A 17999-nucleotide genomic window follows, 5' to 3' on the forward strand; every position below is an offset into this window, starting at 1 on the left:
TGTACACGATACACAAGGAGAGGGTGGAAGTGTACACGATACACAAGGAGAGGGTGGGAGTGTACACGATACACAAGGAGAGCGTGGGAGTGTACATGAAACACAAGGAGAGGGTGGGAGTGTACACGATACACAAGGAGAGCGTGGGAGTGTACATGATACACAAGGAGAGGATGGGAGTGTACACGATACATAAGGAGAGGGTGAGTGTGTACACAATACACAAGGAGGGGGTGGAAGTGTACACGATACACAAGGAGAGGGTGGGAGTGTACACGATACACAAGGAGAGGGTGGAAGTGTACACGATACACAAGGAGAGGGTGGAAGTGTACACGATACACAAGGAGAAGGTGGGAGTGTACACGATACACAAGGAGGGGGTGGAAGTGTACACGATACACAAGGAGAGGGTGGAAGTGTACACGATACACAAGGAGAAGGTGGGAGTGTACACGATACACAAGGAGGGGGTGGAAGTGTACACGATACACAAGGAGAGGGTGGAAGTGTACACGATACACAAGGAGAGGGTGGAAGTGTACACGATACACAAGGAGGGGGTGGAAGTGTACACGATACACAAGGAGAGGGTGGAAGTGTACACGATACACAAGGAGAGGGTGGGAGTGTACACGATACACAAGGAGAGGGTGGAAGTGTACACGATACACAAGGAGAGGGTGGAAGTGTACACGATACACAATGAGAGAGTGGAAGTGTACACGATACACAAGGAGAGGGTGGAAGTGTACACGATACACAAGGAGAGGGTGGGAGTGTACACGATACACAAGGAGAGAGTGGAAGTGTACACGATGCACAAGGAGAGAGTGGAAGTGTACACGATACACAAGGAGAGGGTGGAAGTGTACACGATACACAAGGAGAGGGTGGAAGTGTACACGATACACAAGGAGAGAGTGGAAGTGTACACGATACACAAGGAGAGGGTGGGAGTGTACACGATACACAAGGAGAGGGTGGAAGTGTACACGATACACAAGGAGAGGGTGGAAGTGTTCACGATACACAAGGAGAGGGTGGGAGTGTACACGATACACAAGGAGAGGGTGGAAGTGTACACGATACACAAGGAGAGGGTGGAAGTGTACACGATACACAAGGAGAGGGTGGGAGTGTACACGATACACAAGGAGAAGGTGGAAGTGTACACGATACACAAGGAGAGGGTGGGAGTGTACACGATACACAAGGAGAGGGTGGAAGTTGACAAGACACACAAGGAGAGAATGGGAGGTGATAAGATACACTAGGAGAGAGTGGGTGGGGCCAAGATACCATAGGAGGAACTGTAAATGAAACAACTGTCAGTTTGAGGTTGTAATGGAGAGTGAGGATGGTAGGGAGATGGGAGGAGAGAGAGGAAGCGGGAAAACGACGGAGAAGAGAGGAAAGAGGAAATGACAATAAAGAGGAGAAGGGGCGGGAAAGAAAATAAAGAGGTGTGGGAAAGGGGGGAAAGTGGGAAGGGGTAGGGAAGAAGGTGAAAGTAAAGATGGGAGGGCTATGATCGGTGAAAAGATGTGATGTAGGGAGAGGGGAGAGGAAGAGGGTGGTACGTGGGGTGAGTATTATGGGAGGAATATCCCAAGCATTGCCGGGTTAGCTCCAACCAGGAATTGCGAGAGAAATATTGATAAGATGTATGATGTATATTTCCTATCATCAAAGGTTATATTCAAATATTATACCTTTTACTATTGGATCCTCTGTTAATTTGTTGAATATAAATGTCATGCTGAAAATTTAGATACTCTTAAAATATGATAAGCAATAGATGTCAACCAAACAATGGAACCAGAAAGCTGAAAACGTAAATAGTTTTCTTCAAATACTGGAAATGTAGATTTACTCTGATGTGTCAGTTTAGTGGAGGGTAGTGAACTGTATATTGCCTTCGTGTTGAAATATACTATTATATAGAGCATTCCTTAATTATTCTCCTCAGTGCTAACAGCTGTATGTCTGATGGCAGGCTTCACGGCGAACATAATAAATAGGTCTAAAGAAGGGACTCACTGGTCGAGGAAGGCTTCATAACGAGCAAAATACACAAGTGTACAGAAGGAACTCACTGATCGAGGAAGGCTTCACAAAGAACGCAAGAAACAGGTGTACAGAAGGCACTCACAGATCGAGGAAGGCTTCATAAGGAACAAAATAAACAGGTGTACAGATGGAACTCACTGGCCAAAGAAGGTTTCACAACGAACAAAATAAACAGGTGTACAGATGGAACTCACTGGTCGAGGAAGGCGCTTCACAACGAACAAAATAAACGGGAGTGCAAAAGAAACTCCCTGGTCGAGGAATGCTTCAAATTAAACAGGTGTGCAGATGAAACTCACTGATCGAGGGGGCTCATCTCGTGGTTGCCGACAACCGGGAACACAGGAATACTGGGAAAGAAATCTTGGATCATCTGGTTTGTTTCCCTCACCAGCTGCAGGTTGAACTCCTTTGTGGTGGACCAGACGTTGTGTGGCACCACGTCCCCGGTCCACATCACGTAGTCTATGTCCTGTGAGAGATGAATGAATTATTATTATCATCCAGAGATTGTGTGCATGTTTTACCTTTATTATCCTGTGTGTGTGTGTGCTGTGTGTGTGTACTCACCTAATTCTGCTTGCAGGGGTTGAGCTCTGGCTCTTTCGTCCCGCCTCTCAACTGTCAATCAACTGATGTACAGATTCCTGAGCCTACTGGGCTCTATCATATCTACATTTGAAACTGTATGGAGTCAGCCTCCACCATATCACTGCCTAATGTATTCCATCTGATACTCTGACACTGAAAAAGTTCTTTCTAACGTCCCTGTGGTTCATTTGGGTACTCAGTTTCCACTTGTGTCCCCCTTGTTCGCGTACCACCCGTGTTAAACAGTTTATTTTTATCTACCCTATCAATTCCTCTGAGAATTTTGTAGGTAGTGATCATGTCTCCCCTTACTCTTCTGTCTTCTAGTGTCGTGAGGTACATTTCTCGCAGTTTTTCTTCATAACTCATGCCTCTTAGTTCTGTGACTAGCCTAGTGGCATATCTCTGAACTTTTACAAGCTTCGCCTTGTGTTTGACCAGGTACGGGCTCCATGCTGGGGCCGCATACTCCAGGATTGGTCTTACATATGTGGTATACAAGGTTCTGAATGATGCCTTACACATGTTCCTGAAAGCAGTTCTGATATTAGCGAGCCTCGCATACGCCGCAGATGTTATTCTTTTGATGTGGGCTTCAGGAGAAAGGGTTGGTGTGATATCAACTCCTAGATCCTTCTCTCTGTTCGTTTCATGAATGACTCCATCTCCTATTCTATATCCTGTGAATGGCCTCCTGTTTCCACTGCTTAGTTTCATTACCTTACATTTATTCGGGTTTAACTTTAGTAGCCATTTATTGAACCAATCATGCAGTCTGTCTAGGTCATCTTGTAGTCTCATACTCTCTTCCTCCATCTTAATCCTCCTCATAATTTCTGCATCATCAGCAAACAATGAGAGGAATGATTCTATACCAACTGGAAGATCATTTACATATATATGAAACAGTATGGGTCCAAGGACTGAACCCTGCGGGACCCCACTGGTGACGTCTCGAAAATATGAGACCTCCCCCCTCACAGTGACTCGCTACCTTCTGTTACTTAGGTACTCCCTAATCCAATGGAGTACCTTACCATTCACTCATGCCTGCATCTCCAGCTTTCGCACTAGTCTCTGGTGTGGCACTGTGTTAAAGGCTTTCTGGCAATCCAAAAATATACAGCCTGCCAACCCCTCTCCTTCTTGTCTGATTCTTGTTGCCTGATCGTAGAATTCAATTAATCCTGTGAGGCATGACTTGCCACCCTGAAACCACGTTGGTGTGGTGACACAAAGTTCCTTCGCTCCCAGGTGTTCGACTAGCTTTTTTCGCACAATTTTGTCCATTAGCTTGCATGGTATGCAAGTTAGGGACACTGGCCTGTAGTTCAGTGCTTCCTGTCTATCCCCCTTCTTGTATATCGGGACTTCGTTTGCCGCCTTCCAAATTTCTGGCAGTTCACCAGTTACCAGTGATTTGTTAAACCCCATGGAGAGTGGCAGGCACAGTGCTTCTGCTCCTTCCTTTAGTATCCATGGTGATATTCCATCCGGGCTTATAAACTTTGTCACATCCAACTCTAGCAAAAGCTTCCTTACATCTCCACTGGTAATCTCAAATTCATCTAGTGGTCCCTGGTTTATTATTCTTTCTCTCATCTCTGGAACTTCTTGCTATAATGTGAAGACTTCCTGGAATTTCATATTGAGTTCCTCGCACACTTCTTTGTCATTTGTAGTGAATATGTCTGGCCCTATCCTCAGTTTCATTACCTGTTCCTTCACTGCTGTCTTTCTCCTGATGTGGCTGTGCAGCAATTTAGGTTGGGTCTTTGCCTTGCTTGCTATGTCGTTTTCATATTGCTCTTCTGCCTCTCTCCTCACCCTGACGTATTCATTCTTGGCTCTCTGGTAACCTTCTCTGCTCTCAAGTGTCCTCTTATATCTATAGTTTTTCCATGCTCTTTTACTTTGTTGCTAAGCTAGCTTACATCTCTGCTTAAACCATGGGTTTCTCATCTGCATTTCATTTTTTACCTTTTGGGCTGGGATAAACTTTCTGCTGCCTCCATGCACTTCTGCATGATGTATTCCATCATTTCTTAGGCCGTCTTTCCCCTTAGCTCTGATTCCCATGTTATTTCCGTTAGTTATTTTCTTATCTCCTCGTAATTTCCCTTACAAAACGCTAGACTTTTGCTTTCAGTTCCCTTTCTCGAGTACTTTAGCCCTTCTTCGACCAGATACTCAAACGTCAGTACACTGTGATCGCTCATTCCTACTGGGGCCTCGAAGTCAATTTCCCTTATGTCGGAGTCATTCAGAGTGAAGACTAGGTCGAGTCTCACTGGTTCATCGTTTCCCGTCATCCTAGTGGGTTCCCCGACATGTTGGCTTAGAAAGTTTCTTGTCACCACCTCCACTAGCTTGGCTCTCCATGTATCTCCTCCGTGCAGTTCCTTGTTTTCCAGTCTATCCTTCCGTGATTGAATTCCCCCATAATGAGCAGATGGGATCGGTTTCAACAGGCAGCAGAGGCTGCCCTCTCAATTATGTTATTAACTGCCATGTTGTTTCTATCATACTCTTGCCTGGGTCTTCTGTCATTTGATGGAGGGTTATATATCACTGCTACTACTACTCTAGCTCCTCCCATCGTCATGGTGGCTGTTATGTAGTCTCTAAACCCTTCACAGCCTGGGATAACCATCTCCTTGAAACTCCATTCCTTTCTCATGAGTAGGGCCACTCTACCTCCTCCCCTACCCTCCCTCTCTTTCCTTATTACAGTGTTATCCTGGGGGAACACCGCATTTGTTATGATTCCTGAGAGTTATGTTTCCGTGATTCCAATTATGTCTGGGTTTACTTCTTGTGCTCTCTCCCTAAGTTCACTCCCTTTGCTTGTAATCCCATCTATGTTCGTGTACATCACCTAGAAGCTGACTCTTTTCTGTCTATCCACAGCTTCTGTTGATTCCACTGGAGTAGGTAAACATGGAGGGTCTGGGATGGGGAGGGGGAAGGGGGGGGCCCTGAGTCATGAGGGAAGCTTAGAGTGAGGGGGACCTGGGTTGTGGGGGAGCTGGGAGGATCTGGTTTGGAGAGGGGTAGGGGCGAAGTGAGGGCTTTGAGGGGTGGGGGAGAAGGGAGGGCTTGGGGGGATGGGGAGAAGAAGAGGGTTTGGGGGGGGGGGAATGGGGTGGCGTGAGGGCTTGGAGAGGGGGAAGAAAGGAGAGCTTGGGGGAGTGGGGGAGATAGGAAGGCTTGGGGGAGAGGGGGAGGAAAGAAGGCTTGGGGGGTGTGGGAGACGAGAGGGCATTGGGGGGTTGGGGGAGGAGGGAGGATATAGGGGAGAAGGGAGGACTTAGGGTGGTGAAGGAGTGTAGGGACTGGGGCAGGAAGTGCTTCTATTGGGTGGGAGATAAGTGTGATATTCCTCCCACTGGGGCTGTTAAATTGCCTGTGGAGGGTTCCCCACTCCCTTCTGGGATCGTTGGGTTCTGGGTTGTGGTTCCCTTGATTCCTTTCCTCTCCTTGCTCTCCATTCTTGCTGCTGCTGCTGCTCTCCGTCTCTCCTCCCTGGTCATATCCCTCTGCTGGAATACCTTTTTGAACTTCAGTACATTGAGTAGGCTGCTCTTCTTTGCTAAAATTTCCTGTTTTGTGTCCTTGCTTTTGAAAACCACTTTTATCAATCGATCTTTGACTTTGTTGTACCGGCCAAGCCTGAAAACCTTTTCTATATTCAGTTGTTCCCCCTCCATCTGTACCCCCTTCAAGGATCTCTTTGACTGTGGCTTTGTCCATATCTCTCCTCCCCCTTGGAGTGGCCCCTATTTGCTCCCTAGTGCCTACTATGACTACTGCTCTTTTCCTCTCTATCAGGCGGCTAGTGCATCTTTCTGCTTCATGAGAAGTAGCAGCTTTTATGGCAATTTCCTGTACTGCAGAGACAACTTCCAGGGTCCTTCTAAGTATGTCTGCAAATGAAGGCTGTATTGTAAAAGTCCCTTCTATAGATACATTTCCATCTTCCTAAGGGCTGGATCATGTCTGATATTGGGGATTCTCTTTCAGGCTTTTAATCTTAATTCAGGCTTTTGCTTCAGTCAGTTCACACTGCAGGTTGGCTACCTTTTCCCACATTACCTTGTAGTTCCACCCTGATTTCTCTCAACATTTGAAAGAGTGCATCGTCTAGCGAGACATCTTGTCCTCCTCCTCTCTCTCTGTGTTACGTCTGCTCCCTGCCATGTTTGTTTCCAATTCCAGTTCTCCAATCCAATGAGCGTGTATGTTTGTGTGTGTGTGTGTACTTACTTGCCTAGTTACCTAGTTGTACTTACCTAGTTGTGCTTGCAGGGGTTGAGCTCTGGCTATTTGGTCCCACCTCTCAACGGTCAATCAACTAATGTACAGATTCCTGAGCCTACTGGGCTCTATCATATATAAACTTGAAGCTGTGTATGGAGTCAGCCTCCACCACATCACTTCCTAATGCATTCCATTTGTCTACAATTCTGACACTGAAAAAAATCTTTTTAACGACTCTATGGCTCATTTGGGCACTCAGTTTCCACCTGTGTCCCCTAGTGCATGTGCCCCTTGTGTTAAAAAGTCCATCTTTATCTACCCTATCAATTCCTCTGAGAATCTTGTATGTGGTGATCATGTCCCCTCGTCCCCTCTAACTCTTCTGTCTCCCAGTGATGCGAGGTTTAATTCCCGTAGTCTCTCCTCGTCACTCATACCCCTCAGTTCGGGTACTAGTCTGGTGGCAAACCTTTGAATCTTTTCCTGTTTAGTCTTATGCTTGACTAGATATGGACTCCATGCTGGAGCCGCATACTCCAGGATTGGTCTGAGATATGTGGTATATAATGTTCTGAAAGATTCCTTACAGAAGTTTCTAAAGGCCGTTCTTAAGTTGGCCAACTTGGCATGTGCCGCTGATGTTATCCTCTTGATATGAGCTTCAGGGGACAGGTCTGGCGTGATATCAACCCCCAGGTCTTTCTCTCTCTCTCTCTGACTCTTGAAGTATTTCAACTTACAAATGATACCTTGTATCTGGTCTCCTGCTCCCTACACCTATCTTCATTACATTACATTTGCTTGGGTTAAACTCTAACAACCATTTGTTCGACCATTCCTGCAGCTTGTCCAGGTCTTCTTGAAGCATCAAGTTGTCCTCCTCTGTCTTAATCCTTCTCATAATTTTGGCATCGTCAGCAAACATTGAGAGGAATGAGTCTCTACCTTCTGGGATATCATTTACGAGTATCAGACACAAGATAGGTCCGAGTACAGAGCTCTGTGATACTCCACTGGTGACTTCACGCCAGTCTGAGGTCTCACCCCTCACTGTAACTCTTTGCTTCCTATTGCTTAGGTACTCCCTTATCCACTGGAGTGCCCTACCAGTTACTCCTGCCTGTTTCTCCAGCTTATGCATCAGCCTTTCATGGGGTACTGTGTCAAAGGCTTTCCGACAGTCCAAAAAAATGCAGTCCGCCCATCCTTCTCTTTCTTGTCTAATCTTTGTCACCTGATCGTAGAATTCTATTAAGCCTGTAAGGCAATGATTCCACCCTGAACCCATGTTGATGGGTTGTCGCGAAGTCCCTTCTCTTCAGATGTGTTACTAAGTTTTTTCTCACGATCTTCTCCATCACCTTGCATGGTATACAAGTTAAGGACGCTGGCCTGTAGTTAAGTGCCTCCGGTCTGTCACCCTTTTTGTATATTTGAACTACATGAGCCGTCTTCTATATTTCTGGTAGTTCACCCGTCTCCAGTGACCTACTATACACTATGGAGAGTGGCAAACAAAGTGCATCTGCACACTCTTTCAATACCCATGGAGATTGTGTTTGGACCACCAGCCTTTCTCACATCCAACAAGTGTATCTTGACCTCATCTCTTGTAATTTCGAACCCATCAATGGCCGCCTGGTTTATTGCCACCTCTAATAGAGCAGTGACCTAACCTCGTTCTGTTGTGAAGACCTCCTGGATCCTCTTTTTGAGTTCTTCACACACCTCTTTGTCTTTCTCTGTATACTTATCCTCACCCGCTTTAAGTTTCATCACCTTTCCTTTCACTGTTGTTTTCCCTACCTTGAGGTGCTTCCCTCCTGATGTGACTGTGGAGAAGCTTTGGTTCGGTCTTGGCTTTACTTGCTATATCATTTTCATATTTTTCTCTGCTTCTCTTCTGGCACTAACATACTCATTCCTGGTTCTCTGGTATCTCTCTGTGCTTTCTGGTGTTCTGTTATTTCAAAAGTTCCTCCACGCCCTTTTGTTCATTTCCTTTGTTTCCATACATGCCTCATTAAACCACGGAATCTTCTTTTGCTTCACGGATTTTTCCTTTTGGGCCGGGATAAACCTGTTTACTGCCTCCGGACACTTCTGGGTGACATAGTCCATCATGTCTTGTACAGACTTTGCTCTAAGTTCCGTGTCCTGTATATCCCTTTGGAAACCTCTCATCTCCTCATAATTTCCCTTTCGGTACTCAAGCCTTTTGTTTACTAGTTCTTTTTTGGGGAGATAATTCCTATCTCTATCATGTACTCAAAGATCAATACACTGTGATTACTCATTCCCAAGGGTGTTTCCAACTTAACTTCCCTTATATCCCACTCATTTAGGGTAAACATCAGATCAAGCATGGCTGGTTTGTCTTCCCTCTCATTCTTGTTGGTCCCTTGATGTGTTGGCTTAGAAAGTTTCTTGTTGCCACGTCCAGCAGCTTAGCTCTTCATGTCTAGTCTTCCATGTGGGTCTCTGTTCTCCCAATCTTGTGGGAACCGACCTGTGAGATTTATATTTATTTAATTTATATGAATTTATATTTACGTTAATTTATATACTTCGATAGCAATTTGTATAATGTTAAGTGGACTGTATTTCTGCAATAATCTCATAATCTCACAAATCGATCCTCTACACATTAGGGGGGGTTTAATAGTTTATATATATATGCAGCCAATCAAACTACAAAATTAACTACATACATTGAAGAGGTTCCTTATCTTATAGTACAGCAGGTTAGTCCACCAGGTATAACTAGGGTGTAGACACCAAATTATCCTCTTTGAGGTAGCTTTCATCACCCAGGTAACTGGTGCACAAACTCTTCCTCGTCTAGACCTGTCAAAAGGGCGCTAGCTGTAAAGCCAGATTTTATATATGACAAGTATTTCAGAGAAAACTGTACATGGAACATGAAGACCTGGCTTAATTACCTTTAGTTTGAGGCGATTTCGCGATCTAACCGGATCACCCTATATCCTGACATTAATGGCCATAAATGAATGATAAACGGGTTTCGGATAGACACTTAACTTGAATGTAGACAGCGTGTTGAAAAATGGTACACCTTTGGTTTCCATAACACTACGTCCAAGTAAAATTAACAGGAGCCGAATTTGCTCCCGTGTGAGCCTCTGGTCTTGTAACAACAATAATGGCTGCCCTCCTTCCTCACTCTGACGCCTGGCTTACATTGTCCACATTTCAGAAAGTGATAGAAGGGTCACATTTACTCTACTTTAATATTGATAATTAAGTTAATTTATATAAGATGTTTTTATGATGGTAAAGTCCAAAGACTAATGTATTTAAGAATAATTCCCACCATAATAGGTGGAGAATATAATAGTATGTGGTGATGATATCCCGTTTTCTTTAGACGGTAATTCCACTACAAGTTACGTTTTCTATGGGTAACTTGTTGGTAATACAGCAGCTCTTATCTGTCTGTATGATATTATTATTAAATGGTGTCGGATTTTCCGACATAATTCCCCAGGGGGCTGCTCACGGGTCGAAGTCCTAATTAGAACAGACGGACACCGATACTCCTCCATCGAATTATTACATTAATTTGATGTTAGTAGTTAGTAATCACACATTTGTGCGTCTGTTCGTACAGGACGGATGTCCCGTACTAGAGTTGTAGGGGTTAGAAGTCTAATGCGATCTCATTTCCCTGTTAACTCTTGAAAGGCTAATATTCAAGCCTTATTACATATTATTTTACCCAGAAGACTGAATGTGATCAAGTACTACAGTCAAGTATGATTCAGGGACTGCAGTGTGATCAGTGACATTAGATATAACTTGAAGTTTCTTCAGGTAACTGGTCACTGATATATAAACACTGAGGCCCATGGAATACATCTTGATTAAATAATAAATGTATCAAATCAGTCATCAGATTTATTGGGGTTTAATTTAGTTAATTGATTCAGAAGATTGAATAGCTCATCATTAAAGTAAAGTATGGTTCTGAGACTGCAGTGGGTTCAGTGACATTGGTCGCAGTGACTTGTAGCTGTTTTAGGCTACTGTTCACTGATTTGCCACTGAGGCCTCATGAACTCATCTCCAGCTTTAAATGATGATACTAACATCAACCTCTGTTAGTATAGTCAGCTGTAATCTCCTTAGTATAATGCTACTGGAGAAATATAATCAGCTGACAAATTTAGATTTCTACTGGTATTGTTTATCTGCAGGCATAGGTCTCCTCAGGCTTGATACTGGGCCTGAGAGTAATTTACCTCCTGCAGAGTTTAACATGGTTATACCCTGATATTTAGTAGGGCTACCAATGAATCGATGGCAATAGTCTGTCCCTACAAGGAGACCGAAGTCGTTGAGGTGATCAGACTTAATATTATCTGCCAATTTTATTCCTCTATTTCTCAGGAATTTAGCTGTTGCTCGCAGACCTTGAACTTGTAGGTCTACTGGTATTTTGTCCACCACAATGGCTTGTACTCGACAGACGTACCTGCCTAAACGTACTGATGGTTGTACCACCTGGTAGACTTGAGGTCCTGCATCTGTTACAAACCCTGAGATGTTGAATGACATCTGGGCTACAGGCCTTAATTGTAATTCATCTGCCAGCTTTTTAGTGATATATGTTCTCTGGGACCCTTGGTCAAACAACCCACGGGTATGGACCTTGGCCCTCTTATTCAGGATGGTAATTTGGGCAGTAGGCAAAGTCGTATTACCTTTAGACTTTGCTGATTGGACACTCTTTGTTGGTTGCACCTTGCAGTACTGTACTGTGGTGGGAATGCTATCTTCCACCTTGGGGTTTGGAGACGTTGTTTTGGTGTCTCTGCACAATGCTGCATGGTGCTGACCTTTGTTATACCTATTACAGGTGTGTAATTGGGTATCACAGTCGTTGATGTTATGTTTCCTGAGGCACCTCGTGCAATGTTGCAAATCTTTGAGTCGCTCAACACGGGCGTCACTATCAGGATAATTAGAGCAGTGGTACATTGAATGTTTCTCATTGCAGAACAAACATGTTCCATAGCTTCCTGTACCCTTTGGTGTCATGTTCTTGGGTGACACAGTAACTATAGGCTTGGAGGGTCCCACTGCATATACGCCCACACTGCTACTGTTCCACTTTGGTGTTGAATTATATTGTCTAGATTGATTTGGAGTACCTTTGGTACTCTGTGGTTTACTATTATTGGTTTCTGAGGGTTTACTTGGTGGTTTTAATTTGTCATGTGTTCGTAATTGATGAACTATTGACTTTAAACCTTCAGATATTTCATTCGTGGATAAGATACTTTTATTGTAATGAGCACTCATTTGTCTCAATATGTCCCTAGGTATTCTCTCCTGGACAATTATTTTCAAGACCCACTCAGCCCCGTTTGTATCTGCTGTCAGGCTGAGGGCATTGATCAATGATTCTACCTCCAGCTTGAAGACTTGGAGTGAATCAGCTGAAGCCTCCGGTGGGGGTAAATGCAACAGCTCATGAACTAAATGTGATGTTCTTACTTCTGGATCAGCATAATTATCCTTGAGGAGTTTTACTGCCAGATCATAGCCGTCATTAGTTAATCTCAGATGGGATACTACTGTTTTAGCCTCACCTGATAATTGGCCTTGCAAATAAGAGAATTTACTACTCTTTGGTAAAGATTGTTTTGAGTCTACAAGGTCAACGAATTTGTTCCAAAATTCGTCCCAATCTTCCTCATCTTTTCCTGAGAAAGTGGGTGAATTAATTGGAGGGAGTCGAGCTTCTGCTTGACTCGTATTAGATGCAACTGTTGTTGTTGTTGCTGTTGCCTTGTTCTGGGCAATTAATTTGACATAAGGTTGTAACGTGGCCTGAGTGTGATCTTCATAATTCGCAAGATCAACCATAATGTCGTCTATTTCTGTTTCTGATAAATTGGTGTTGGCAAGTTCAGCCACATATGTTGCTATTTGGCATTTGATTTGCTCAAATTTACCTGCAGCTGCTTGATAATAGCTTTCCAGGTCAGCATAATCAACTTGAGATTGTTGTGACAAATCTTCACATTTCTTGATCTGTCTTGTTAAGTGGCCTTTAAGACCTGCAAGGGTTCTTTTCATTCTCCCTGCATTATCCATACTGGCTAGTTGGTGAAGCCTTGTGGGACTTGTACTTGGGCTGCTCATAATACTGAACAAGCTCTAATGGTAGCCTAGGGTAAATTCTGAACTCACTAGGCAATAATCCTACCTCTAATAGAGGTTAGCACTTAAAATTAATACACATTATATATATACAATCATACACACTAATGATTTGAGTGATAAACCAGTGTCACTGGAAGTACCTTTAGGTTAGCTCTTCTATATCACCCTAGGATGGTAGAGACACTAATTAATCACTCAAAGGTGTAATGATCATAAGTAAATTATTATATATACAACTCAACTCGAGTTGATAAAAATTACACCCAAAATAGGGTCTGGACCATTCATTAATGGTGTTAGGTTGTTCAATATAGTACAACTGACTATGGTAATAATGGGACTAGGATGAACGATAATAGTTCAACTAGTCATATCCTACCCTGTTGTGGGTTGGCAATTAGTAAATATTATACTGTGATCACTAGTGCAATATATTAAATAATTCTCTATTTTGGAGAAATAATATACACAATTATTGATAATAGCCTCTTAATTAGCCTCTATGAAACCTCTAATATTATCTAGAAGTATTAAATATTATTAGTGACCTCGCGAAATAAACTCCACAAAATTCGTAGATAATCTCTCGCGAAATGTAACACCACGAAATCCGTGAACAATCTCGCGACATAGTCACTAATTTGGCTGGCTTCTATATTAGCGCTGTCATTTCACGAAATAACACGCCACCAAATATCTGTGGGTGTGGATGAAACCGCTGACGAAGCTGAACTGGGCTGAGGGAGGCTCCTGAGCTCCCTCGAGGCTTCGCCGCTGTCTTTGACTGGGTGGCCTTTGTTTAAATCACACTGCACTAGTATATTTAATGAATCCACTGGTTAACTGGTTCATCCGGTACTAAGATGACCAAATGTGGGTTCAAAGGATCAAATAATCTGTCATCCGGTTCGAAGATGACCAAATAATGTGGGAACCGACCTGTGAGATTTATATTTATTTAATTTATATGAATTTATATTTACGTTAATTTAAATACTTCGATAGCAATTTGTATAATGTTAAGTGGACTGTATTTCTGCAATAATCTCATAATCTCACAAATCGATCCTCTACACATTAGGGGGGGTTTAATAGTTTATATATATATGCAGCCAATCAAACTACAAAATTAACTACATACATTGAAGAGGTTCCTTATCTTATAGTACAGCAGGTTAGTCCACCAGGTATAACTAGGGTGTAGACACCAAATTATCCTCTTTGAGGTAGCTTTCATCACCCAGGTAACTGGTGCACAAACTCTTCCTCGTCTAGACCTGTCAAAAGGGCGCTAGCTGTAAAGCCAGATTTTATATATGACAAGTATTTCAGAGAAAACTGTACATGGAACATGAAGACCTGGCTTAATTACCTTTAGTTTGAGGCGATTTCGCGATCTAACCGGGTCACCCTATATATCCTGACATTAATGGCCATAAATGAATGATAAACGGGTTTCGGATAGACACTTAACTTGAATGTAGACAGCGTGTTGAAAAATGGTACACCTTTGGTTTCCATAACACTACGTCCAAGTAAAATTAACAGGAGCCGAATTTGCTCCCGTGTGAGCCTCTGGTCTTGTAACAACAATAATGGCTGCCCTCCTTCCTCACTCTGACGCCTGGCTTACATTGTCCACATTTCAGAAAGTGATAGAAGGGTCACATTTACTCTACTTTAATATTGATAATTAAGTTAATTTATATAAGATGTTTTTATGATGGTAAAGTCCAAAGACTAATGTATTTAAGAATAATTCCCACCATAATAGGTGGAGAATATAATAGTATGTGGTGATGATATCCCGTTTTCTTTAGACGGTAATTCCACTACAAGTTACGTTTTCTATGGGTAACTTGTTGGTAATACAGCAGCTCTTATCTGTCTGTATGATATTATTATTAAATGGTGTCGGATTTTCCGACAAATCTATCTTCCCATGGTTAATGTCTCTCATGATTAGTAATCCAGATCCATTCTTGCTAGCGATAGAAGCTGCCCTCTCTATTATGTTAATGTGTGTGTGTGTGTGTGTGTGTGTGTGTGTGTGTGTGTGTGTGTGTGTGTGTGTGTGTGTGTGTGTGTGTGTGTGTGTATTCACCTAGTTGTGCTTGCGGGGGTTGAGCTCTGCTCTATCGGCCCGCCTCTCAACTGTCAATCAACTGTTTCTACTACTACCTTTTTTTTACACCACACACACGCACACACACACACACAAACACACACATAGCCTCGTGGGGCCTCGTAGCCTGGTGGATAGCGCGCAGGACTCGTAATTCTGTGGCGCGGGTTCGATTCCCGCACGAGGCAGAAACAAATGGGCAAAGTTTCTTTCACCCTGAATACCCCTGTTACCTAGCAGTAAATAGGTACCTGGGAGTTAGTCAGCTGTCACGGGCTGCTTCCTGGGGCGTGTGTGTGTGGTGTGGGAAAAAAATAGTTAGTAAACAGTTGATTGACAGTTGAGAGGCGGGCCGAAAGAGCAGAGCTCAACCCCCCGCAAACACAACTAGGTGAATACAACTAGGTGAATACACACACACACACACACCTGTTGATTGACGGTTGAGAGGCGGGATCAATAAGCTAAAGCTCAACCCCCGCAAGCATAACTAGGTGAGTACAACTAGGTGAGTACACACCAGGAAGCAGCCCGTGACAGCTGACTAACTCCCAGGTACCTATTTACTGCTAGGTAACAGGGGCATAGGGTGAAATAAACTCTGCCCATCGTTTCTCGTCGGCGCCCGGGATCGAACCCGGGGCCACTGGATCACATGTCCAGCGTGCTGTCCGCTTGGCCACCGGCTCCGGCTGTGTGTGTGTGTGTGTGTGTGTGTGTGTGTGTGTGTGCCCAAAATAATTTTCTGGTTTGTCCAACTTAATAGTTCAGATTTCTACTTTCTAATTTCGCTGTACGTCGGTATATATACTATGGTTCACATCATTACTATAAGAACTACCAAATAATATTTGGTAGTTCTGCTATATTTAGATAAGAACCGACGTGGTTTACGGCTATATTTAGATAAGGATAGATGTGGTTTATGGGTATATTTAGATAAAGACTAACATGATTTATGGCTATATTTAGATAAGGACCAACATGATTTATGACTGTATTTAAATAAGGACCGACGTGGTTTATGGCTATATATAGAGCACAGCCATGAGGCTTTCTCCACGACCGTCTACGGGCTCACCATACCCCGTGCTACTTGGAACATTTTGCTCCAAGTAGCGAATCTTAAACAATAACAACAACAACAACAACAGGCTTCCCCCAACAACAACAATATTTGCAATGAAAGCAATTGTTGACGTCATAGGTGTCTCGAAGAAAAACGTTAGAATATCCACAATTCTTAGCTATCTAGCTAAGATAATATCTATCCAAAACAGGGTGTTAGTAAAAGCACATTTGTGATAATCAAAATAAAATAAGAATCCCAAGTAGAATATTTTTTCTAAAATACATTTAGGTAGATAAATCCAGTTACCCAGCTCACGGACATAGCGGACTACGCAGCCAGAGTGCTCATGAGCAATGCCACGAGGGACTCCTGGTTCACCCCTGAAGATGAGTGGATATCTGGACACCTGCCCCGCCTGGGGCCGCTGGTTAATGGAACGACTTTATTGCTCTTTAGGTCATGATACCGCCGTTTGGCACTCCTCTTCACCAGACTGCTTTTGACGCCCTGCTCCCTTATCGACTAATGTTTCAGGGAAGTTGATAGATTTTTTTGTTTTGTTTCCTGTTTTCTGGAAGGTTCTTTGGGCGAGGAGTTGATGTCAGACGATGGCTTGGCCGAGAGGTGCAGGGAGTTGGTGGGCATTGGTTGGCCCCCTGGTGTGCCCATGGATCCATGGTATGGTAGTTGGCTAGCTGCTGTTTTGCTTGGGAGGGGGGGGGGTGGTTACTGTAAGATTTCGGTAATGTTTGTTCATTTGGGTTTGGAGTATTGGGGACTTTCATCCTTACGCAGTTTGGCTTCGACTTGTTCATCTACAAATTGGACGCCTGGTGCCTTGTCGTCTTGGGGCAACTGATTGTCGATAGACGGTTTTCCACTTGGCGCTCTGTGCGGTGGATACTGGTGCTCGTCTCCATGGTGGATGCCTGTGTCACTGAGCACCCGCCATGCAATGTTATTATCTGCCGAAGGGTGCAGAAGTTTTTTCTGCAGTAGGGTGCGATGTGCAGTTAATCCAATGGGCTTCGATATTTTTTACCGGCTCACAAGACCGTAAAGGTGCATATGAACTTCGCTGTTGCCACCCCTAACCCATACAGCAACGAACATTGCCACGTGAGAATTTATGTTTTGTTTCAAGAACGTTTGGGAAAAGTATATTATTAAAATACTTTTTGCGTTATAGTGAAATTAGTGGCACAAGACTGTCCCTTGATTTTTGACAAGAACGGTGCAAAGTAAACTAACTGAGGAGGAAAAGTAGGTGCAACACCAAGCCACTGGCAACAACGCTTCTATCTTCTTCACTACAGTCAACACTAATCAAAATAATTGTTCTTTACAACTACTGTGATTGGATAAGTATTCTTTCTACAAGACCTGAGCACCCTTGACCTCATTAACAATAAAACTACAGAGGCAGTTTGTGAGATCTTTGAATGAATCCATATCATTGTGTTACATAACCCTTTTTGTTTCAGATAATAAAAAGTCCTAGTTATATAATTGACTTTTGAGCCCACAAACAGTTATTAATAATAGTTATAAATATAACATAATTTAAATTACAAAGTTAAGATCAAATTTTGTTAAAAACAATCAAGCCCAGGCATCAAAATTTATAGATATTTATATACCTATATATCTATAAACATTATATTAATAGAGAAAAGTGCCTTTGCT

At 43.2% G+C, this 17999-nt stretch overlaps 1 protein-coding gene across 1 annotated transcript in view; it reads right to left on the reverse strand.

Moving 5' to 3' along the window:
* The window catches only part of LOC123750485 (sphingomyelin phosphodiesterase-like), a 179155-nt gene that overhangs the window by 65587 nt on the left and 95569 nt on the right, over positions 1–17999 (reverse strand). The window contains exon 8 of the mRNA XM_069319558.1: positions 2373–2545. Within this exon, the coding sequence (XP_069175659.1) occupies positions 2373–2545 (173 nt within the window). The remainder of the gene's footprint in view (positions 1–2372; positions 2546–17999) is intronic.

The sequence above is a fragment of the Procambarus clarkii genome, chromosome 93 (genome assembly GCF_040958095.1).
Source record: "Procambarus clarkii isolate CNS0578487 chromosome 93, FALCON_Pclarkii_2.0, whole genome shotgun sequence".
NCBI lineage: Eukaryota > Metazoa > Arthropoda > Malacostraca > Decapoda > Cambaridae > Procambarus > Procambarus clarkii.